General features: G+C 37.3%; 3 protein-coding genes across 25 annotated transcripts in view; 1 reads left to right on the forward strand and 2 right to left on the reverse strand.

Moving 5' to 3' along the window:
- The window catches only part of LOC149042827 (uncharacterized), a 42602-nt gene extending 22937 nt beyond the window's left edge, over positions 1 to 19665 (reverse strand). For 2 of the 22 annotated variants that reach the window (XM_089212011.1, XM_089212006.1), the window contains exons 1-9: positions 18918 to 19445; positions 16896 to 16960; positions 16385 to 16453; positions 16161 to 16193; positions 15726 to 15767; positions 15475 to 15516; positions 15232 to 15273; positions 14981 to 15022; positions 14712 to 14753 (exon numbers count right to left, since the gene is read on the reverse strand). In XM_089212011.1, the coding sequence (XP_089068137.1) occupies positions 14712 to 14753; positions 14981 to 15022; positions 15232 to 15273; positions 15475 to 15516; positions 15726 to 15767; positions 16161 to 16193; positions 16385 to 16453; positions 16896 to 16960; positions 18918 to 19293 (753 nt within the window). In that variant the 5' untranslated portion in view covers positions 19294 to 19445. Of the gene's footprint in view, positions 1 to 11397; positions 13260 to 13959; positions 14200 to 14446; positions 14489 to 14711; positions 14754 to 14980; positions 15023 to 15231; positions 15274 to 15474; positions 15517 to 15725; positions 15768 to 16160; positions 16194 to 16384; positions 16454 to 16895; positions 16961 to 18917 lie in introns of those variants that run through there. The other 20 variants (XM_089212024.1, XM_089212015.1, XM_089212021.1 and 17 more) reach the window with 20 other exon arrangements.
- On the forward strand, positions 3269 to 4984 carry LOC149042829 (uncharacterized). Of its 2 annotated transcripts, none has more exons than XM_089212054.1 (2): positions 3269 to 3771; positions 4322 to 4984. In XM_089212054.1, the coding sequence occupies exons 1-2, from the start codon at positions 3337 to 3339 to the stop codon at positions 4349 to 4351; spliced, it is 465 nt and encodes a 154-aa protein (XP_089068180.1). In that variant the 5' UTR covers positions 3269 to 3336; the 3' UTR covers positions 4352 to 4984. The 2 variants fall into 2 exon arrangements, 1 of the variants encoding a protein (XP_089068180.1); XR_016188341.1 differs by having other exon boundaries at positions 3761 to 3900; positions 4322 to 4458.
- On the reverse strand, positions 3860 to 5713 carry LOC149042830 (uncharacterized). The gene is made up of 4 exons (XM_089212043.1): positions 5574 to 5713; positions 5262 to 5419; positions 4980 to 5036; positions 3860 to 4501 (listed from the first exon to the last, which is right to left on the reverse strand). Exons 2-4 carry the CDS (start codon positions 5394 to 5396, stop codon positions 3881 to 3883), a joined length of 813 nt encoding a protein of 270 aa, XP_089068169.1. The 5' UTR covers positions 5397 to 5419; positions 5574 to 5713; the 3' UTR covers positions 3860 to 3880.
- Positions 19666 to 24278: the final 4613 nt, after the last annotated feature.

Genomic DNA, 24278 nt, shown 5'->3' on the forward strand with positions numbered 1-24278 from the left:
TAATCCTCCCAAGCATAGCTACCGGGATCTCGACTTAATTAATTATATAATATCTTTTGTGGACCTTGTGTTGAACAAACACCCAGAAGCGGCTATTGTCTGTGGTGGCGATGTAAATCGTTTGGATATGCAAGAATTTAAGGCTTTGTCTGGCTGGGATTTCGTGGTTGATTTTCCCACGCGGGGTAACGCGTGCTTGGATAACTGTATGACCAACCGAGCGGATCTGTTCGGTCAAGCATATTCCATACATATGCTTATTAAGACAGACCATGAAGGCTTTGTTTTACCGGCGGGATTAAAGCTTAAAGCTATGCGCCGCAAAGTTCTTGTGCGGGACTGTAGGGAACATCGGAAACAGTCATTTTATATGGCACTCACTGCGCTGGACTGGAGTGACGTCCTCAATGAGGTGGACATAAACAAGGCGGTCGAGGTGCTTGAGGTAAAGATTCGTGCAGTGATGAATAAGTTTATGCCGCAAAAATCTGTACGCATGTCATCGCGTGACCCAGTTTGGATGTCCCCATTAGTCAAGTGTATGCTGAGGACTAAGTCCCATATATCTTTAAAGAATAAGGAACGCCTGTCTTTATTTAATAAGCGCATTTCTGAGCTGATAACCGAGAACAGAAGAAAACTGGCTGCCATTGGTAGCGGTGAGTGATGGAAGGGCGTGGACGCCCTATCGCAGCGTCGCAGGTCATCGTTGATAAATTTGGACAAGAACTCTCTAGTTCGTCTGAACGACTACTTCGCCAACTTGTGCTATGATGACACTTACGTTAGACCTAGTGATATGGATATCCCGGACAGTGTAAAGCCCCCGAAAATATCTGAGCGGTGTGTCTGGAATACCTTAGTTCATGTAAAGAAAACCGCAACGGGACCAGACGACCTCCCGTACTGGATCTGGAAAGACTGCGCTGAGCTACTCACACCAATCGTCACTCACGTTTGGAATCTATCGCTGTCTACTCATACATGGCCAGACTCCTGGAAAAGGGCAAATGTTAATCCTCTCCCCAAAGTGAACATGCCTATAGAGGACTCAGACTACCGTGGTATTAATGTTACTCCCGTTATTGCCCGGTTGTTTGAGAAGGTCGTGTATCGTACACAAGCACAGTCAGTCATTGAGAGCAACCTGAGCCACACCCAATTTGCATATAGACAGGCGGGTAGTTGCACAAATGCCTTGCTCGCTATCCAGCACCAGACATACAAGTATTTAGATAGTAGTGACTATAGTGCAGTGCGAATTTTTACCATGGACTTCAGTAAGGCTTTCGATTTTGTGAACCATGCTATTTTGTCTGCCAAACTGAAACAGCTACCTCTAAATCCGTACATTATCAATTGGTATCATAGTTTCCTCTATGCAAGACAACAACGTGTTGTTAGTTATAATTTTTTAGGACAGTGGAAACTTGTCAATAGAGGAACCACGCAAGGTAGTGTAAGCGGACCGTATCTTTTTAATATATTTTTGAACGATTTGGAGATTTTTTTTAATGGTTGCCCTGTGCTTTTTAAATATGCCGATGATTCCACTATTCTTTCGCCTATCACTAGGAATAGTGACCCGTCTGCCGACTTAGTAGGACAGTTTTTAACATGGTGTAAAGACAATAGAATGGTCTGCAACCCTTGCAAATGTAAAGAGCTGGTTGTTAGAAAGAAAAATCATAATGTACTCTACTCTCCAATTAATAATATTCCCCAATGTAATAGCTTCCTTTTACTAGGAGTAACTTTACAGAGTGATGGAAAATTTGATGAGCATGTAAGAACTAAGCTTGTCAAAGCAAACAAGTGTTTACACGTCCTACGAACATTGAGAAAGGAACATTACTCTCAGGCAGAGATTGATCATCTTTTTATATCGATTGTTTTGGCTAATTTTAGCTATGCACTTTCAGTCTATGGGGCATCTGAGTCCGATCTTACGGTTGTACAAAATTTTTTAGACCGATGTCATAAACGCGGTTTTATCTCATTTCCAGTTTTTATCAAGAACCTTTTAAACAAACAAGACAGAAACATTTTGAAGAAACTAAAATCAACGGATTGCCACCCCCTGAAAGATATCATTCCTGTCCAAAAGACATATCTACACAATCTCAGGAAAAAAGGCTGCGCGCGCCCGAAAATTAATACACAGCGCTTTATGAACACATTTGTGAATAGGTTGATATTTAAGCTCCATTTAGTGTAATGATATACTTTTTAATTCATAATATGTATGTAGATTTCTGTAGTTTTTTCAATTCATTGTAACATAAGATATGTAGTTTTATCTTATGATGGAATAAAGACTTTTATTTATATTCAAGTGATTATTGTTTACATAGCCTCAAATCAGGTGGCGCTTCTAATGACGGTTATAAGCTAAGTGATCCCGAGCTGAAAGATAGACATGCCGGATGGAAGAATCCTTGCACTAAGAGGCGTTACATCAAGCGTTCTCATTCTGAGATGCTTGAAGTTACTAGAAGTATGGGTATCTAAGGTTAAGGTTTTTTGGCCAGTGGAGGGTCCGAGTGTGTGTCGTGGCTCCACCCAGGTTTCCCGTTCCCTTTGATAAGGGTTATGTGGGTTTTTCCTGGCCCCCCTGACACCACTCGTTTGATGTGATTTAGTTATTAATAAAGTTTGCCTGGTACTTGGAACAGGCCTTATCCTCCAAGGTTATATGGTTTTCTTGCATTGTTATTTAGCGTAGAATGACGAAGTAAAACATCATTTGATAAGCTGCCACCTGTCTAAAGAGGTTTTTAAGTGAAAATGAGCTAATCTTGGCAAGGATTGGCATATTTCACCTCGCTCAGGAGGATAAACAAAAAAATGTGGATTTGCTATAGGCATCGCTACACTCTGGGGAAGTTTTGGAGAAGTGCAAAGGTAACACGTCAGTATCCTGATCATGATGGTGTCAGGAAGCGTATCCAAGGCAGAGATGTAATTACCTTGCATATGTCTCAGGACGTTCAAAAGCTGTTTGGAGTTATTATTCCAGTTGAATCAGGTGGTCTTCAGTAACATTTTCTGTTATCTATTTTTGTCACGTGACATATCTGCTCGAAAAGAGAAGAAATTCTTTATTAGATGAAGGGTACTTAAGTACACATCACGTTGAAAAAAAATAGATCTATGTGTAAGTGCTTTTCATCACAGATGGAAATATGTACAAAGTTGCTCGGTTGATAATCAATAATGTTTTTGTAGAAGATCACACGCCGGGCTGGCGCGTGCCGTGAAGTGGAACTTTGTCGCCCGCTGTTGTTTGAGATTGTACAGCGGAAATGCGAATAAAAGTACAAAGCAGTTTTCAAAATGGCGGCTGAAAATAGCATTTTGAATGCTATTGTGGCTCTTCGTCCTTTACGTGATGAAGTCGATAATTTCTTTTTGTTTGAAGAAGAAGTAAAAACAGCTCTCACTTCAATTTTTGAAAAAAACCGTGTGGGCCAAAGCTCTTTGAAACGAGCTAAAATGTCACAAATTCCAGCGACAGCACTCCTGGAAGGAGAAGTGAAGATGTGGCTTAAGATGCTCCATAGGCGCCTCAGTCCAAGAATGAAGGCCCGAAGCGCTTGGACTGTAGAGTTTAAAAGGGCGATGTCCTCGGAAATATTTTCCTTAATTTTACAGATGGTTAAAAAGGCCCGTTCCGCTTATGGTGTTGTGCACAACGAAGAAAAACACACAGATATAATCTACTATAACAGAGAGAACAGACTGATTCGAGATTTTGCCCAGTTATCTGAGGTAAGCAGAGACTCAGTCCGAGAATTCCTTATTAAGTAGAGTAAAGGAACAAGAAAAGGAACTTCAAAAGTTTCCATAACTTCTGAAACGCCTTTCACCATCACATTTATTAAGAGGACACAGCAAGTGGTGGGTATTGTCTCAAGTCTCTATATGCACCATTGACTTGGTTTTCAGTTTCTAAGCCCTCTAGATAGTCTGGGTCAATTTCATGAACAGTCCCAATGTCAATCTTTTTTAACTGTTCTACAAGGTTACTATAAGTTAGAAGCTCTGGAACCTTACAGCCTTTACAAATTGAAATACTTGTTCTTTTCCCTGGTTTGCCTTCATTTGATTTCATTGAAAGCACCAGTCTTACACTTTTGTACTTTCGTTTCCCCATTACACCACTTGCATAATATGTTGCAATACTTCGAACAATGTTGTCATCTGACTTTTCAAATTCTAACACACTCTTCTTATACTCTTTACAAACTATTCTATTGGTCAACTGCTTGTTCTCTGTCACATATTTTGTTAACTTATCTAACTTGCATCTCTTTTGCAGAGTGTCAAACATTCCCTCGAAACAGGCTGAGGAATGTTCATTTGAGCTCCCATGAATTTTGGCAGCAGCTTCAATGGTTTCATGCCTCCTTTTTCTTGCGGTTCTTGGTCCCAGTGTTGATTCTCCATTGACAAGTGCAGTAGGGCTTCTTGTTCGTGCCTGAGATACCTGTCCCTGTGACTAAAATATTGCTAAATTAGACACTGGGTAGTAACACAATTATTTAAATTGGATGTGGTTGGATGATAACAAAATAGATATTTAGCCATATCTTACATTCAATATGTTGATGTTTACAATTTAGAGACACTGTCATTTATGACAGTCTTTACTGACCAAATGAACACAGGCACTCGCTCAGGTTTCTTGCATAGGTACCGGCATAGAAGCCTGACCATGGCTGTCATTCTGGCACTGGCTCTGTGTTAAGTGGTTAGTTCACCGAAATTGAACTTGCAAAATATTTTTTTTATTTTTACAAAATTGAATATTTTTCTGTTCACATTATTAATAAAATTTGGCATAAAATTAAACCTCATCCAACCACTAATCAATGCAAACCTACAGACTTAGTTGGAGGTCGCACCCAGCAGTTTTTTGCTGCATACTTACTGGTACTGGTAAAACAACCACAATAAAGAATCAAGAGTATACTCACAGGAATATTTTCTAATTCATTTGTTATGTCTTTGAAGTGTTCCCTGACTGTGGCCAACTGAAAGCAATTATTATACAAGTGATTTCATAAGCACTGATTGTTTAATTTCAAGTGTCATTTAGAGTTTAAACACATAAAAAGCTTTTACCCTGTCAAAATTGAAATTCAAGCCTCCCTACACATGAACCTCCACCACTTTCCTATAATCCTTTGTTACAATATTCTCTGATATTGAAAATAAAAATCTTCCCAAAACATTAATACTGGACAAATTTATCTCACCTTTTCTTGGGCTCGCTGGACTTTTTTGTACTCTGCCGATAGCTTGCGATTTTCATCAACAGCTTTCTCCCTTACAACCTTGCGAGCTTTCATGAATTGAGCCAAGTTAAAGCGCGTGTTCTTTGTGTGCGGCATCCTAGAAATTAACTCATAAAAAACTAAGGAAAGAAGGCAAAATTAGGAAAACAAAAATCATAGAGCTTTTGTCAAGGCTTTGAAGTTTCGGTTCGTAGCACAAATTCTCGGATAAGTAGAGAAACTCAAAAAACTATCCTAGCCAAAAATACGATAGAAACGACAAATAAACCTTACCTTTTCTTTTACTATTTCCTCTACTGTCTCTTGCTAAGCGAACATCGAAGAAACCATGGCATATTTAGTATCAAAATGACGGGAAAACTGTGTACTTTCAGCACATTCGAGTTTTGGCGCCTTCGGACTAACTCCAGGACCGCTCGGAGGCAGTTTTCAACAGGCGTTAACTCAGTTCCAGGCTTCTCTAAAAACCACACGGTCACAAACGCCATATTTGTGGACGCTGATTGTTCCGCTTCAGAGCGCTCACCAGCCCGGCGTGTCAAATCACCTGACAACGCAATCTACTTACTCATGCGTACGGTTCACAATTATTTGCGGTCAGTTTTCCTCACCCCTTATTTGATTAAGAATAATAAAAGTAAACAGTGCATGTCGGTTTTTAATTCCTGATGGATGCTACTGGGCTTTACTTTAACTGAGAAATTTGCAATCGCTTACCTCAGCTCACAGTGTCCCATGCCGTAAGAAGCACAAGAAAAAAGTTGATGATAGTGAGTCTTGGCTGAGACAAGAAGAATCAGAGAAGAATCTACGGTCCCCAGAAACGCCACTTTTAAACACGAGACAACTAAGGTAAATTGAATGAATTGTTATTTGTTTTATTTAAAACTATCGTTCAGATTATAAGATACGCGAAAAACTCTCCCCACCGATTTTTTCCTACATTCTGTTAATCAAAAGTTTCAATAATTATAAAGGCTTTCTTGTTGATCGTCTTAATAGTAACAGTTTCCAGGATCCAAGGGGAGCAAAAGAGAGAACAATTTTCTGTGTAGCTAGGTAAGGCGACATGCATAACGATAATGATGACAACAATGGGCAAAAAGCACCGTCCGCTAATGATGACGATTATCATAGTTATTAACAATTCTCTGTTATAGTCCTGAAAAAAATCTCAAGGGGTCCTTTGAACAATCCTCTTAATCTCGCCAGAAGTCAAAGTTGCCTAGACTCATTCTAAGGTTCGTGCGATTTTACGACGAATTTTCAATTCCGGTGTGTTGCACGCGTGACTTTTGATAGAAAAAACCTGCACGCGCCATAACTTAAAAGAACGTGTCAGCGGAACGAATCAAATCTCTATCACTTTGCATACATTCTTGGGAACAGAAAAAAATTACTTAAAGCAAACATTCTAAGTATAGTGTTCATTCCGTGCAATGGGGCATAAATAAAAGGTTCTGGTGGAAAAGACATTTTATTTTATACCACTGACGACAAGCATAAAGGTTATATGGATGCCCCGGTTAAAAATATATTGATAACTCTATTAATTAATACCAGTTCTAATTTAAAGGAGAAAGTTATGAGAATAAAATAAAAATTGTCTGTACCTCGAAGCATGCCTTCACTGTTTAGACTGATAGTCCTAAAGCTTTTTGAGCATGCATTCGAATATCTTATGACGATAAGCCCGCCAACCACCCCACCCCTCGCTATGCTGTTTTCACTGAGCGGCTGGTCAGCGGTTACGTTTACGAGGTAAACAAACCGATCTATTCCTGATCACCGTTCTTGTCGATCGGAAAATCAAAATACCAGCTTGATATTGCCCCGAAGATGAAGCAGTTATGTTACTTGATTCGTACTTCATATTCGAGTCGAAGCTTGGGTGGCACAGGTTATTTCTTGCGGTGGAATCGACGAGGGGAATTCGAACACTAGTTGTAGTGTTTGAATTGTTGAAAGAAATGGTCGCATGAGGATTGTAAGTTTAACGAACAATTTCAAATTTTGTCGCTTGAATTGAAAGTAAAGTTCATTTAAATTGCTTTCGTATGTATTTCTGACGGTTTTAGATTTGCCTGCTTGATTTATATCGGTTACGCTTCATGTTGACAAGTCCCTCAAAATGGCGGCCAAACTTGGAGATTGCCGAAAATTAAGTAAGTTCACGGAGTTATAAAGTTCTCGTAAAGGTCGGGCCGCAAAGTTTTTTTCTGTAGTTATCTTTTCTATGGCACCTACTTCCTAGCTATGTTAGTTGGATCAGTTAAGAACGCCTCACTTTTTCAAAAATTTACCTTGAATTTGATCGGTTTTGGCGTGTTTGATTTAGGCGAACCGATAAGGTGTCATTCAAGTCTTCCTGTTTCCTTAATTGACACGTAATGTTTACGAAAGTCGCCTCGATAGATAAGATAGAGTTAATATACATGGCTGTGGTATTTGTTTTTTGCTGAGTTCCGTAGTTTTTTGTAAATTGTCCTCCAAAGTTGTATGAAATTAAAGTCTTGAAAAGTGTCACAACAAGCCTTCGCTCGAGTGAAATTTAATTTCCGTAAAACTCTGAAAAATAAAGAGATCCGATCAAACTGATTGTGGTTTTAGTATAGGTACATGAATGTCTTACAACACACGAGAAACGAGCGAAATCCGTGTCTCAAGCAAAATCGACCGGACCGCTCTTACAGAGACACTCTTAAGAGTGTGCATACAGAAGTAAGGGTATAAAAGGTCAACTGAGCGCATTACAAAGCTGTCAATTGATCATATCGTAACGATTATGATAAATAGCTAAATTCTTCTTTGCTTCGCTTTTCCCTATAAAAACTCGCCAGTTCGTCATTTAAGTTAATAATAATGTAGGGCACATATGTGAAAATCAGTGTGTGTGCACATTTGGGTTAAAAGATGAAACGAACATTGCACGTGTTAAATATTTAATAATGACATCTCATTTACATCAACATCTACCTATTAAGTTGGTAAATTCTGTACAGACATCACACCAACCAAGTGAGAAGACTATATGAAGGCTTGAAACTGTATTAAGAACGATTGTGATCAAAATATTCCGCAATGGATGATCGCGGAAAAGCGATTGCGTGACGCTCGGTAACTTGTAAAATGACATTTTATTACCAGTCTGCAGCCTGTAGTCTGTATTTTGCACCCGGTCTGCAGTCTGCATTTTGTGCTGACCGGATCGGTATTGCTGTTTCTGTTGAGCCTCAAGTCCAGTTGGAGCTCGAAAAACAATTTTTAGTGGGACTATCTTGGCCGCTATGATTGATGTGTGGGCTGTATGTTGAAGAGCTCCCGTAGAAAAGAAAACGACAAAGCAATGATTACTTTATACCAACTGAAGACGAACGCAAATGGGTGGCTTACCAATATGGCTGCCTCTGATGCTCTTCCGCGTGAAAAAAACTTTTTTGGATAACTTTTTAAAGGAGCTTGGAAACCAGGCTCAGCTCAGTAGCCAAGCCTACTGAATTTGTGCCCAAGCCTCTCCCTGCTGGCGTGACCTCTTTGGTCACTTGTTCATGTCGTCACACTGAAGAATACAAGAAACATCGGCGTGTAGTAAACAGAAGCTCAAACAGTAAAGGGAAAAACGTTTTGAGACCGATAGATAAGTAAGTGTTTTAGTGTTTTACAACCTAACTTTAGTGTTTTGCTCTGTAATTTTAAAACGTACAGTAAATTGTCAAATTAATACTGACTTGAAAAGCCTTTAGCTAAAATTTAACTCTTTATTAATGAGCTTATACTTTCTAGATCTGATATCTCAGTGAGCGATAACACCAGAAATCATTTGCTTTTGTGGTATTAACTATATATATACATTGTTATAGTACATTGTCATGAAATAATGCACTTTGCAATAATTAATCTAAATATACAAAACTGTATTAATGTCTTAATTGTGCCCTGAGCTGCCTGGACATCTGGGGCAGCTGATAATGCATTTTGGAAGTGGTGGGGATGCTTGCTTCATAATGGCTATGGCTGTACCTGTCCTTGAATTTTCCCTGTTGTTTTAGATTTTCCATACATTTTTTATTATATTTCAGGAAATTTTAATCTGCAATAAGAAAAATTCCTCACAGAAGAATCCTCTTCCTGTAACGTGTACAACTGTTGGTTAAGTTTGCAATATTACAACAGTTATGATATAAGAATAATTTTCTCTTATGTGAGGCATCAGTCAATTTAGGAATTGCCAAGTGTAAAATTTCAAGCCAGAAACTGTTCATATTTTAGAGGGTAGGGCTAGAAGGAGTCAAAATTATTAGGTTTGCGTATCGTTTTCACTCTTTGAACCCCGAGCACTCATACGCGCATACTTAAGATGGATGCTCAACATAACAAGCGTCAAAAAATAATCGAGCAAATAACTAAGACGTGCAAAATTTTCAGGGATAATATAAATTTACAGCTAGAAACGGTGAAAAGGCCATATAGATTTAACTCGAGCTTCTTTAAGGGTATAACTTTCTATGACGTTTTAACAAGATTATCAATTTGTCAAATACTAGGAGCTGCTCCTGCAAATACGTATTTTAATATGATTCATACCAACTGTTTCATAAAGTCAAAATAAGCTTAATGTCAAGAATAAATAGGCAGGTTATAACACTTAAAACGAATTTTGTGGTTCATTGAAAAAAGTACTTGGTTCGATTACGTGTCCAACAAAAGGTTAATGTTGTTTGCCTGCTGGGATTTTATGTCTTCTATACCAATGTCAATGTCACCGCTATTTTGACGTGCTAAAATAAAATTGAATACATTTTCAAGACCTCTTCACAATGAGGTGCACTTCTTGCGATTGTGTTGCAATCCAACGAGTCCTTCGGAAAAACATGTCACCGAGAGCAGAGCTTGTAAGACACTATTCAGAAAGCAAGTATTTCCTAGGTTTGTTATTCTTTTCGGTTCCATTTGATCGTAAGTAGTGTTTAGAATTAACGAAGAAAGTGTATTTTAGCCAAAGACAGAATATTCGCATATGAACGGAGCGCAGCGAGGTAAGGTAATATTCTTTCACGCGAAAATTTTGAAAAAAAAAAAAAAAAAAAAGGATAATAGATAACTTTCCACTTGTTTTTTTCCCGCGCAAGTGACAAAAATGTCCCCTTCCCCGTCCTCCTCCAATCGCACTACAACCAGTCGGGGGAGGTGAGTGAAGAATTGCCAACATGTCATCAGAAAGCTTGATTACCTAATTGAGCCTGATGTTTAAGCTCCTTCAGAAAGTGATCCCAAAAAAATTTCTGCCTCGCGTGTGATCACAGCTTGTGTAGAAATGAACCCGCTACGGGTCCCCCTTGCCCCAGGTGTGAACGGCTTCTCGATTCAAGTTGCATTTTTAGAAGTTCGGAAATGTGATTTGAGGTTATTCTTCTTATTAAACCATACAAACATTTTATTTCTTTTCTCGTGAGTTTCTGAGCTTTTCATCGAAATTAATTCTGACTTTCACTAAGTGGGGAGGAGTAGCATTCGAGGCCACTTCCGTTCACGGTCCACAATGCAACTTCCGTCTACGGAATACAACTTCCGTCCAGGGTGGACAACTTCCGTGAACATCTGCTTCACCATAAGACCTCATTCATTGCTTTCAGCATGAATGAGCTAATAAAGGCCGTACGCTCGACTTCTGTTTTGATGCAAGTGAAGCGCATTTATCGAGGCTTACCGTAATTATTTTCTTATATCCAAAAAGAGTCGTAAATATCTCAAAACTACATGATACTGATAGCATGTGTATCCTTGACCCAAATAAGTCATCGCAGCTCGGCATTAAATTGTGATTTCTCCCACACATTTCAACCGAGGCCATTGAAACTGCTATTGACGCTAAGGCTCGTTCTGTGCTATATCAATTGAACCGGGTCCCAAGAGCCACAGATGTCAGAGGCAAAAATGCGGGACTTAAATGTGGCGTCAGCGTAAATTTTAAGAAATCGGACCTTGATACCATGATTCATGGCGTCATGGTATAGGTAAACTTCTATGGCCCGGACTGATTGATTGCTTTTCTTTCTTTACTCGCGTTGAACCTGTTAAACATAAATATAAATAAAAATAAAAATAAAAAACATTTATTTTTCTGTTGGTACATGATTTCTGTACCTGAATTACAGCCAAATAATAGTAACTAACGTTCACGAAGTTAGAATGTTGTACAGAAGGACTAGGTCGAATGCATAAAATTGCGGTCGATGGGATAATGATTACAATTACGGGATAATGATTGCAATTTTAACCATGTTGATGTCCTGAACGCCTTTGAACAAACGCTTAAATTGGCTATAAATATCTATTGCAAAAACGATTTAGTGATAGATTTGCGTATTACAACAATTGTGCACATTTGAAAAATTAATAGCTATGCATGCATAAACGTCAGCGTTTATAATAATATGGCCAATTTGTAAAACAGTGTAACATACAGGTCAGTTCAAAATCTGTTTTCCCGTGGCCTCTGATTTTACAACCCCGTCATCTTCGATACAAAGAATCATGTTAAGCGAAGTTTTACGTTTTTTACGTTTACTTCTTAGAACTAACACTCCCAGTAGTATATTTAGCAATGTAGCGTTGATTCTCTTTTTGCCAATATTTGCAACATACATGAATGCGACAAGCATAACATGTCCCCCACCGTCACTTGGCAAATTCGGAAAAGGCAACGCACCAACAACACAAAATATGACATGGCGGGCAATTTGTAAACTTATTTAAAACAGCAAAATGCTCTTCGTCTCGCTTCTGGTTCAGCATTTTATTAACTCCTTAAGAGAGAATCCTGCTTAACAAATGGCATGGTCAATCGAACCGCACCCCTGAAAATTAGATATTTGTTCGAAATGAGGACGAGACGGGCTAGTAATCCTTTAGGTAATGTGCCACGAATACTAATCATTTGCTAGAATAAAGGTTTCGTTTGATCGGGCAGAGGACTGGGAAAACCATTCCAAAACCCTCTCTGGTAAATCACTGTGCCCCGACAGCTTTATGGTGAAGAATGCATTTCGCTGTGGCCCAGTTTTGGACGGTTTTCTTCTACTCACAATAAAACCGTAAAGCAAAGGTACCAGAATAAGGAAAGCACTGAATCTGCTTACCTGTCTTACGAGATTTTCATTTGAAGTAAATGGAACTAGTCTAATCTAGAGGTAAAAGTTGCTGTTAACCTTCATCTATATCTTCCCAGTTTGATCCTGTCATATAACAATTAATTTTTTTAATTTTTTTTTTATTTCAGTACAAAATCTATTTCTCTCAGTTACAGATAGACAGAACACACACTCTCTTGGAATCAACCCTAGAGAGAAATATATAAAAACCGCGGCTAAGCGGTTGAGGTCGCAAAAAAAACATTCAGGCAAAATTAAATTATTTTTACTGTTCGTGGAAAATTCATCGGCTCGTCTCGTAAAATGTTGGATTCTAATAAAGCTTAAGAAAAGATCATGAATAAACGTTAATTGAATGAAATAAGATGACCGCACTTCTAACTCTGTTACTTTCCATGATGCCAAAAGACTAAGTCTGAAATAAGCCATCGATATCCATAACAATATGATTTGGTGAAATCATTATTTGCCTTTTTCTGTTACTAGACACATTTGAAAACAAGTACGGCAGTTGTTAATATTGCAGCACTCATTTTAAACTACCTAAATTGCTCTTCATCTTGTTTCTGGTAAAACAGTCTATTATTGTCTTTAAAATGGCCCTGTTACAAAGAATGGCTTAAAGTTTTCCTATTTAGGACTGACACTCCCAGTAGTGCATGTAGCAATGCATCTTTCTTACTCCTATTGAAAGGCTACCTTCGCAAAAGCACTTGTAGGTTCTCTCGTCACCTGAGTTGGTGCTTGATAATTTCACAAATTTTGCGTCATTTGTATCACAGTTTACACCAATGAAGGTAGTATTCTGCTAAAAAAAAAAGAAATGATAATGACTACAATGATGATATTAATGATAATTATAAATGGCGTCAAGAGTTCGAATGTGACAAGCTAAAACATTTCCTGTATGCAAATAGGCTAAAGTACATATAGCATTATTTATGTTGTGAGAAAGCCGACGGCAAAAGCTCGCCAAAGAGGTGGCGTTCTAATTTTTTGCCTTGCGAAACTAAACGCTGAAACGATTTCGAAATTGTCAAATAGAGCAATGGCAATTAAATATTATTGAATTTTTCAGTGCAAGAAGTGACTGTAGAACATTATTTTCTAGAAAGCCGAGTAAGTCTAGTCACGGCGAGTTTGTGTGTCAAAGGTAAGCTGAAGTATAGTCTGCAGTGCGCTTAAGATCGTTTTTAGACGATGATTATCGTTAGCGTTGCTTTTCAGAGTCGTTTCTGCGTAGGAATTAACTCAGGACGTGTTGTTTAATAAAATAGTTGTATTTCTGAAAGTTAAGTTTATTTAAATTATACTGTAACAGTGGAGAAAATTTAGAAAATTTTCTCCATGTTATTTTCTTAAGTTCAATCTTTGAAAGTTTGAAGGATTCTTTAGTTCTTTTCATGAATTTTAAAGAAACTTCTACCAGTACCGTTCGTAATAAAATTCAAACCAAAATGATATATTCTTTCTTCTGTACCCAATATAGGGTTCATCTCTAAACTTACGTTTGGTTCCTTCATTTCCACTTCTTGCCTAGCGGCCGAACCTGGTGACATACCCGGGCTGGTTGCAATGTTGTAGACACAGGAACTGACTCCAGGTCCAGGTAGTCCCTGGGTACCATTGTAACCGGATGGTCCACGAGGGCCCTGAGTACCATTATATCCTGGAGGTCCGGCAGGTCCAGCAGGTCCAGCAGGTCCAATATCACCCTTAGTACTATTGAGTCCCAGTGGGCATGTGATCTACGAAAAACAAGATTTTCTGTTTTGACAAGAAGAGCGAAATCACCACGTCCTCCTCCAAGAAGAGGAAGTGATGATTTCACTGATACCAAAGAGACAAGAACTGTTATTAAACCAAACAGCTGTAATGATTGGGTTGTAATTCTCAGACCAAACACGCGAATAGCTGCATTCTGATATCGCCGTCCATAACTCTAAGAAACAGAGATATACAAGGAGATGAATATACAGAGAAAAAAAAACTTGCCTTTGTAACGTTTTTCTCCAGATTCCCTAAACCTTTTGAAACCTGTCACAATAATGAATCAAAAGGTTTACATGAAGAGACTGTGTCGTAATAAGATAACACAATTTGTGTCGAAATAAGATTGCACTATTTAATTCAAGTGAGTTTAATTTGGCGTGTACACGTACAACAATAAATGTAAGAAATTCAAGAAGCAGATCTTGTCTGTGTAATCTTTCTTTCTTTAGTATAAGACTATATTGAAAACACTGAGGGAAAAACTAACCTCGGTAAAGTTATTCTCCAGATTCTCTAAACCTTTTGAAACCTGTCACAATAATGAATAAATATATTGCATAAAGAGACTGTGTCGTCATAAGATTGTACTATTTGATTGTATCGTAATAAGATTGCACTATTTGATTCAAGTGAGATAAATTTGGCGTGTACACGTCCTACAAGAAATGAAACAAATTCCAGAAATAATTTTTTTTGATTTGAAGTCTTTCTTCTTTCTGTCTAGACTATATTGAAAACAGTGAAGGAAAATCTCACCTCGGTAAAGTTATTCTCCAGATTCTCTAAACCTTTTGAAACCTGTCAGAATAACAATTGAAAAGGTTTACATAAAGAGACTGTACATGTGTCGTAATAAGATTATACACTTTTTGATTCAAGTGAGTTTAATTTGGCGTGTACACGTACTACAAGAACGGTCAGAAATTCAAGAAATGGATCTTTGTTGATGTGTAATCTTTCTTTCCTTACTATAAGACTATATTGAAAACACTGAAGGAAAAACTCACCTCAGTAAAGTTATTCTCCAGATTCTCTAAACCTTTTGAAACCTGTCACAATAATAAATAAATATATTGCATGAAGAGAATGTGTCGTCATAAGATTGCACTATTTGATTCAAGTGAGATAAATTTGGCGTGTACACGTCCTACAAGAAATAAGAAGAAGTTCAAGAAATGGATCTTTGTTGATATGTAATCTTTCTTTCTTTACTATAAGACTATATTAAAAACACTGAAGGAAAATCTCACCTCGGTAAAGTTATTCTCCAGATTCACTAAACCTTTTGAAACCTGTCAGAATAACAATTGAAAAGGTTTACATAAAGAGACTGTACATGTGTCGTAATAAGATTATACACTATTTGATTCAAGTGAGTTTAATTTGGCGTGTACACGTACTACAAGAACGGTCAAAAATTTAAGAAATGGATCTTTGTTGTTGCGTAATCTTTCTTTCTTTAGTATAAGACTATATTGAAAACACTGAAGGAAAAACTCACCTCGGTAATGTTATTCTCCAGATTCTCTAAACCTTTTGAAACCTGTCACAATAATGAATAAAAAAAGTTTACACAAAGAGACTGTGTCGTAATGAGATAACACTATTTGATTGTGTCGAAATAAGATTGCACTATTTGATTCAAGTGAGTTAAATTTAGCATGTACAATTACTACAAGAAATATAAGAAATTCGAGAACTAGATTTGCTTTGATGTGTAATCTTTCATATGAGAAACGGAAAAATTGAATACAAGGAATACAAAAAGTTAGTAATACATATAAGAATGACTAAATCTACTAAATGTTTAAGAACTGATGCAAATAAGGGCTCTAGGATCGATGAATAAGGAATTCAATTAATGAATATCAAGGAAGATAATTAAAAAAAAAATATATGTTTGTTGAATTGCCAAGGATTTTTAGAGTAAACTTACTTTGTTTTTAACATTCAGGAACTCATTTTTAATCTGTAATGAAAAAGTAGAATCAAATTTGAACAATACACGCTTTTTAACTGTTTTGTTATTCGAATGCCAAGCACACAAATACTTTCTTTTCTAATAACGCTACCCCCAGCCCCCCCCCCCCCCTTTTACTCAAAAAAAGAAAAAAACCAGAAGTTCACGACTATAAACAAACACTGAAAGAAAAAACTCACCTCAGCAATGGTATTCTCCAGAATCCTCTTTGAAACCTGACGTAACAACGAATAGAAATAGGTTCCTGACTAAAGTTTAAAGGAAAGTATTCGTTTTCAATATAAAATATATCATATGACGGAAAGAGATGAAACGAAAATGAAAACATGAAATGCGAGGAATTAAACAAGAGTCGAGCAGAGAAATTTTATGCACCTTCTACCCTTCAAAAAACCGAAAAAAAATTGGATGGACGCGAGCAGAAAAAAGGGACACATTTTACAACAGTCAACTTACTAGGCAGTTTTCTTGAGCTATATATCTTTGAGCCCACGGAACCCAACTACAACTGAAATAGCATGATAAGAATCATGGTTGATATCATATGGCGGGTTGTATTGATTATAGAAAATCTAAATTCCCACTACTTGAGGTTTTTTTTCAGTTTCCAGCAGTAGTGGATGTATCTCGTGATGCGATTTCTATCACTGAATTTTCTTCCCTAATTAATAGCGAATAATTTTGACTTACCGGTTCTCTCAAAGCCGAGAGGTTCCTTTTCAGCTCTTGTTGATTCTTCTTAAGTTCTGATATTTCTTCATGAATAGATGAAAGAAAAACATTAATAAATGAGTGGATGCATAAATGCACGATGGCTAGAGATTTAAATAATGATAATAATAATAATAATAATAATAATAATAATTAAGTCTTTTCAATTGGATTTGTGTGGGTAAAGCCTGCTTCCGTACTTTTTTACAGTTTTAATCAGCAAATTACGGCGTCTGAAAATATACCTCCTCAAAGGAGAGAAGTCCTTATCGGTGGAAATGGAATTGTTTTTACATATACCGAGCTGTTGCTCTTCGGAGGAATAAAATACACCATGAGAAACATATATTTAATGCATGTCGTGGCAGTTCAAATACATATAAAGGTATTTGAACTGCCACTCCACTCCTGGGACTCCTTGGAAGATATGATCAGGAACAGTAAGATCACGGGAGCTCGGGCAGAAACTGTGGACATATTTCCTGTAGTGCATTTGTACCTATTCATCGTCTCAGAAGACAAGGTTTAATTAAGAAATAATTTTCAACGCTGATTCATTCTTGTCGATCACAATAAATAAGCAACTTAAGTGTTAAATCACTTGATATGATTTTTTTGGATCTCGACACAATGTTTGCCCCGTGGCGATCGCAGAAATCTTTATGCAAACACTAGGATCAATTACTGGCAACTCACTCATTAGGATATAGAAATTAAAACTTGGAAACAAAAAGAAAACTTTAAAACTTAAAACATTTTAAGATCCAAGGATTTTTTTGAAAATAATTATTATGTAAAAATAGGCTTCGTTGGTTTTTCAAATTTGATTACCACGAAAAATTTAGGGTATTCAATATTTTCGGCTTTTCCGGATTATGTTTACCGCTTACTCCCCTAATGCTCTAATGCGGTGTTTGAACATTTTTCACATCTTTCGATTCTCAATAGTTATAAAACGATGAAACAATGCGGTCGATTTTTCATTTACAAAGTAGCGCAACAGAAAAATTCTTTAATAAACCCAGGGCATAAGTCCTTGGGGTCTTTTGGTCTCAAGGAAAAACTGTAGATAAGCCACAAAAAGATCCTTTTTTTTCAATAGGTTAAATATTTCAGTCTGAACGGGTAACAGCGAATGTAGTTTCGCTATTATGATTGGCCCTAGAGCTCAAGAATCGACCCGCAGGGAGAAGGATGATCTTAAATCAAATTGGTGAGACTTTCCTGATCATCTTATACGTTAATGACTTTTACATGCTGTCAATAACATCGGGGATTTTTTTTCGAGACTTAAACTGAATCCAAGAAAAACAAAAAAACGAACCAAAAAAAAAAAAAGAACCCTATTCATCGCACACATTTCAAAGCCCGGGAAGAGGGGATGATTTTTGTGAATAAAGATAATATCGCTGTCAATAAAGGTATTCATGATTCTCGCGAGGCGTGCTAAGATGCATTTTTGTGCCTAGTTATGTATATAGGTATCGCACCTGGAGCTGCGGAGCAAGTTTAACAATTGTTGTTCAACGCTGAAGAGAGAAGTGTGTTGGTGTACTGTTATAAACAAACAAACAAAAAAAACGCCTTTGAAGGCAATTATCAGAGAAGGGTCTAGAGATCCTTTCCTGTTTGTTCTTATCAATGACTCGAAGGTCTCTAACAATAATAATAATAATAATGATAGTAATTAAAAATAATAGTAATGATAATGATAATAAAAGAGGCTTCTTCACGATTTGGGCGTAAATTTGATAAGCTAATCATCTGCAGTGCGTCACAGGCTTGTCCGTACTTTTTCAACCTCGATCTTGTTTGGATTTCGTGCTCTTGCCAACTTTTACGTTTGTCTACCTTACCAGGCAAAGTATGTGTGGTTTACCATAGGCTGAGACTCGCTTTCGCAGCGAAAATTGATCCAAAATAGAAGCGCATCTAACGCACGATAAATTTGAAGATATGATTTAAAATTTAGACTCAAAAATCTTGTAAATCTGCAAATACCTGTTTCTCCAGAGCAGGAACATTGCGGTGAACCAACGTGAAGTACACCAAACAACATCAGCAAGGTGAGCGCAAGAGAAACTACTGAGAGAAAACATATAGCCAGCAGGGCCACATGATACAATCTCGGACCTTGGCTGGCATCGCTCTTCTCGTCAGCAGTTTGCAGCAAACTACTACCATTTCCCATATTCCCGTTTGAAATAGCATTCAGTTGCTCTTGACCGTCAATGGTCGCTTCAGTTTCCTTTTGGGTAAGGAAGAGCTTATCTTCTGTTTCGGTAAGATGGTTTTCTTGAAGTTCTGTTTCACAATTAGACGCCATAGGCGAGTTCGATCGTTGCCCAGGGGAAACGCTTCTGTTTAAAAAAGACATGTTCCTCTTCTTTGCCTTTCCTTTAAAGGTGCAAAATCAAAAGTCAGTAATATTAGGCACCCGAGAAGAGGAATAGATCTGAAGAGTATGACAAACTGCCACGTTATATGTTGTACTATTTCCTTAGTAACGGACTTGTACAAACACATACTGTTCTCATTCTCCTCTCTAAACGGTTTATTTCTCTCAAAAGCAATTATCGAGAAATGCGAAGCTTAGCATGAGAGAATGTGCCAGATAATGATGGAATTAACAGTTTCAGCTCAACTATTACTGCTATTTCAGGGAGGAATCTGCGTCCAGAAGAACAAAAAAATTGAAAATAGAATTAAGAACTTTGTGCATACGAGTTTAGACAATATGACCAGCATTGAATGATATCTAATGATCAGCCAACTCTTTTGCAGTTTTCAAAAATCAGTCAATTCTTCATTCTATTGTTCAACTCTTTGAAATTAAGAAGGCTGATTGGCTTATTTCATCTTCATTAAAAAAAGAACAAAAGATTTCCTCGGGTGTTCCCAAGGTCAATGAAACGTTACCGGTTGCAGTTTACGTTGTTCGCAATAAAGAGAAAAGCAAACGATAACCTTCTCGTATTTCCTGTTTCAGTCTAAAACAAAAGCAAAATACGAGCCTGCTGATAATAAACAAATGTTTGATATCTGTCTTCCGCACATAATTACGGGACAAAGGACGTGAACATACTGATTCGATTAATCATTATCCTGTTCTTAATGATCGTAGGAAGACCGTTTAAACTTGTTTTTGGCACAGTTTTCATAAAAACACATTTAAGGTCGTCAGTTTATGCCAATGCTATCTAACGCATGAACCCTGATCTTGTAAAATTAAACAAAGGCAAAAAAGGTTGAGTTGGACCAAGTCGTCATAAGTAGGAAAATATTTCCGTTTTTTACCGTCCCATCAGAAAAACCGATTGTTCGACAGTTAAGATGAATGAGATGCATTCCCGAGTAGGAATTTCCTTGGTACACGCCTATTTCTTTTATACAAAAAATTCTCAGGGAAGGGATTCATGGGATGTGAGTCGGAAAAGTTAGGATATAAGTGGGAGGGAATGGTCTTGAATTCTTGTCTTTAAAATGTTGCGATAATCGACCATCTCTCTCCAACTGATCGACTGACTGTGAACTGTATAGAACACGCTCATCTATATACTCACTATCGGTAGGCATGAGTTGGCACGCAGCAGGCCAACTGACCTTGAAAGATTTTAAAAACATTGTGGTCAGAACAATAACCTAAAAACCTTCGCAAGAATGTGACAAATAAAAACAACGTATCTAAAACTTCCGATCAAGCAATCAGTCGTTGACTGCCAAAACAAAAACATGACCTTCAACGCGAGGTCATTAGACAATCTGAGCACGTCCGCTGATGGAAGTTAGTAAAGAGAGATACATTAAGGAAACTCAACGCCATAGCTAAAACGAAAAGACACTTTGGTCTGTGAATTCAAATCTTGATTAAAACTACTGCTAAATCAAAATCCCTAAAATCATACCAAACTCATTGACTACCTCACAACAATTAATGCATCTAGACTGATATGATCCGACTTCCGTTCTAGCGAATTTTGCTTCAACTCAATGTCCTTACACGGGTATTGTTAAAACACAAACAGTACGTTGGCAATTAAAAGTTAAGGGGCGTTTCCCTTTACTCTTTAGGTTGAATTTAGGAATTTTAATGGCACGAAGAATGTTTTTCATTACACTCCTCTTGTTCAACAGGAAAAATTTTGGCAGGAGATTGTTGGGGCCCAGCATAACTCTGTTTTTTCCTCTCATAACGAAACTCTTAACAAAGGTAGTGCGTTATCGATGGTACTGAATCTACTGACAGATATTTCGGAAATCTCACTCTAGACATACAGCACGCGCAGAAAGCGTGGTTAGAAGTTGGACTTACTCTTTTATCTATTTCTCATGCCTTGAACCTATAAAACATGTATGGTAGAATCGCTAATAGTAAAAGACTCCCATAAAATTTTCAGGGAAATTAAATGATAGAGAATGGGAAACAATGTTTCCTTGTCTACCTTACCTTGATTTGTTGGATATTTATTCAATTTTTGCTTTCGATCTTGAAATACATTTTTTTTTCTCAGGTGTATTGGGACAAAAATAAAATTCTTAGACACAAGAGTACCCATCTCCTAATTATTTTACTGGGACAGTTTATTGGAAAACCACTCGAAATTTCAGACAAACTCATGTCAAAGCTAACAAAATGATTGCAAATAAAGTATGATGAGTTCAATTTTATTTCCTCAACATCTGTGGATTAACTCGGGAATTGGCTGAAAAATGTTTATTACATTATTTGCGACTAAACACCACCGTTAGTCCTTTCGACCCTTGAAAATGACGCATCTAATATCTCTATATAATTTCTCAATCACACAATAAAGACCCGAGAACAAAGGAAATTATCACCAACTATAAAGCTCTTGATTGTTAAACTAATTCTCCTTGTCAGCACCTTACAGTGTGCTTTCGTCCGCAGCGTTGACATGGTTGAATAACAATAATGATAACTATATTGGTGCATTGATAATGATTATGATGTTGATTGATGATAATAAGCATAACGATGTTAATGAAGATGATAACGATGATGAGAATAATGACGACTACGACTAATTATAAAATTAGGAAGATAAGGAATATAATAGTCACAATCTATTGGTTACCAGGTATAATACTAAGGCCGTGACAAAATACTTGTTCTGTCCTGCAATGCTTCTATTCACTCTGTGCAAACCAATTCAGCAAGAATGGATTTTAAGAAATTAGAAACAGTAAAAGTAGGCTAAAAACAAATTTTATTTTATCAGATTTAAAACAAAAATAAAAAAAAAAGTTTAAAAAACCCAACAACTACTTTATTTTCTCTTTTATTCTTCAATTTGAAGAATAAAAGAGAAAATAAAAATTTAATTTTACGAAATGTTGCTTCGCCAAGAAAACGACTGATCTGCGATTGTTACACCGAAAACTGCTGCTTTAAATCAATGTTTAGATCGGTCGAGGCATATTGTAAGATATATAGTTATCCTTAAACGCATGATTGTCAAAGTTGTCTATGAGCTAGCAAACACTCGAATACTAAGGAAGTCGTTTCAAGTGCGTACATATTTATTTTCCATGATTTGTAAAAGGAAATTGCATGAAGCCCGATAGAAGACGTTTCACGCGCACCTTCACATGCAGTTGATCGGCAGGGCAGAATTTTGATTTAGCACGCACAAAATTTTCATTGTAGAAAGTTTTTTCGCCACGTTAGAAAACTGGAATCACGAAAATAAACTAGGTGGGGAGAGGATCAGTTTCCGGGGCCCAAATGCTTCATGCAGGTCTAACACTTTGCCCTGAAATTTATTTCCCGAAAGAACGGGGAAATCACAAGTGTAGAGGTCTATCCGAAAGTCAGGTAAATTGTACTTCAAAGAAAATGCAAATCGTATCCAATAAATAACATCCTTGAACTTATAATAAGTAATTTCAGGATTCCCAGTCATAAATTGATAACTTCGAGTTTCCACTTATCATATGTCGAAGCATCGCTTCGAACCATCATAATCGCTGATGCTAAGACCAAGGTGGCAGCGGCCTTTAGGAGGGAGGCTACAGAAATGACAGACACAGCAACGAAAAGACGGCGAAATTTCAGCGTGTGCGAATTTTTAAAAGACGGCTGTGCTCTCGCCTCAGGATCTGCCTGGGGAGTTTGACATATAACGATGACGTCATATGTTTCAGCTTCATATCCTGTGTTCCATCTCAAAGTACAGATTTTCCTGTCCAGTTTGACTCCTGTTACTCATAGTGTAAGGAATGGTACGTATTTTAGGATTGTTCGCTTGAATTTCACAAATCATAAAACCTCGTGATCTCGCGACAGCCGGAAAATTTGATGTGATATGGTCAGGTAATTATAGCTTCTATTTCCTGACTGTGAGGAAATACTGATACGTGTTACTTTGAAAGTAAGTCAATTATTGTCAATATTTGTTTCTACTTAGGATTTTCGCAATCTATTTTGAGAAAGATCTTTCCAGATCACAGGGTTGTATCCAAACATTTTTTTGCTATTATCCACTTTCCGCTCCGCTGGATAATGCTTGAAGTGGATGCTTTCATCTCTACATCACTTGACTTACCAGAATTATGCAGACAAACAAACGCCAAGGAGCCCTATTGGTTGTATGTTGTATGTGGTCATGGCCAGTTGAACCTAGCTGGTTTGTCGATCCGTGGACAAAATGGGGATAATATCAAACCATTTTATTCTTATCGCAGAAAGTAGCGGGACTGTTTCTGTTGATCTTTTTTGCAACTTCTGCGAGACGAGTGCATGTAATCGTAGCCTAAGTTGTGACTATTTGCATTTTTTTTAATCCTTGATACTATATCTTGAATCTTTAAGACACACGTCCGAGCTTATTTTTGGACACAGCTCAGCAAGACCGGGTCATATGAATAAAATGGAAGCACATGGGAAAATCAGATAATAATGATAAAAAGGAAAAGAAAGCTTTTTGTCATGCGCTCCGTATAGTTCCTCTTCGTTCTTATGAAAATATTTTTTCCAGTAGTATCCACTCCGCGACTCTTTCTTTGTTTCTTCGATACATATTTTTTTTCAATGGTGCGAGGTAGGAGGTCAAATAACGCATTTTAATGAGATTTGTCTCCTCATACTACCGGTTGTTTGTTTGATTTAAAGGGCGCCTCTGGCATGTTCACACAAGGGCAGTCTTGTTCACGATGAAATCTCCGCCAAGAAAAATGATCAAATTCTATCCCTTTCCGATTAGATGTCTCAAAGACACCTTGTGAAAGGTAGCGACCGATGATATAACACATTTACTTCAATCTCATCTGTTAAAGGCAATGTCTCGTATTAGAAGTTGTTCTGAAATAATTTCATGAACTACACTTTGACCAACTTTAGCC

Source organism: Pocillopora damicornis, chromosome 7 (genome assembly GCF_964200805.1).
Source record: "Pocillopora damicornis chromosome 7, jaPocDami1.2, whole genome shotgun sequence".
Taxonomy (NCBI): Eukaryota; Metazoa; Cnidaria; class Anthozoa; order Scleractinia; family Pocilloporidae; genus Pocillopora; species Pocillopora damicornis.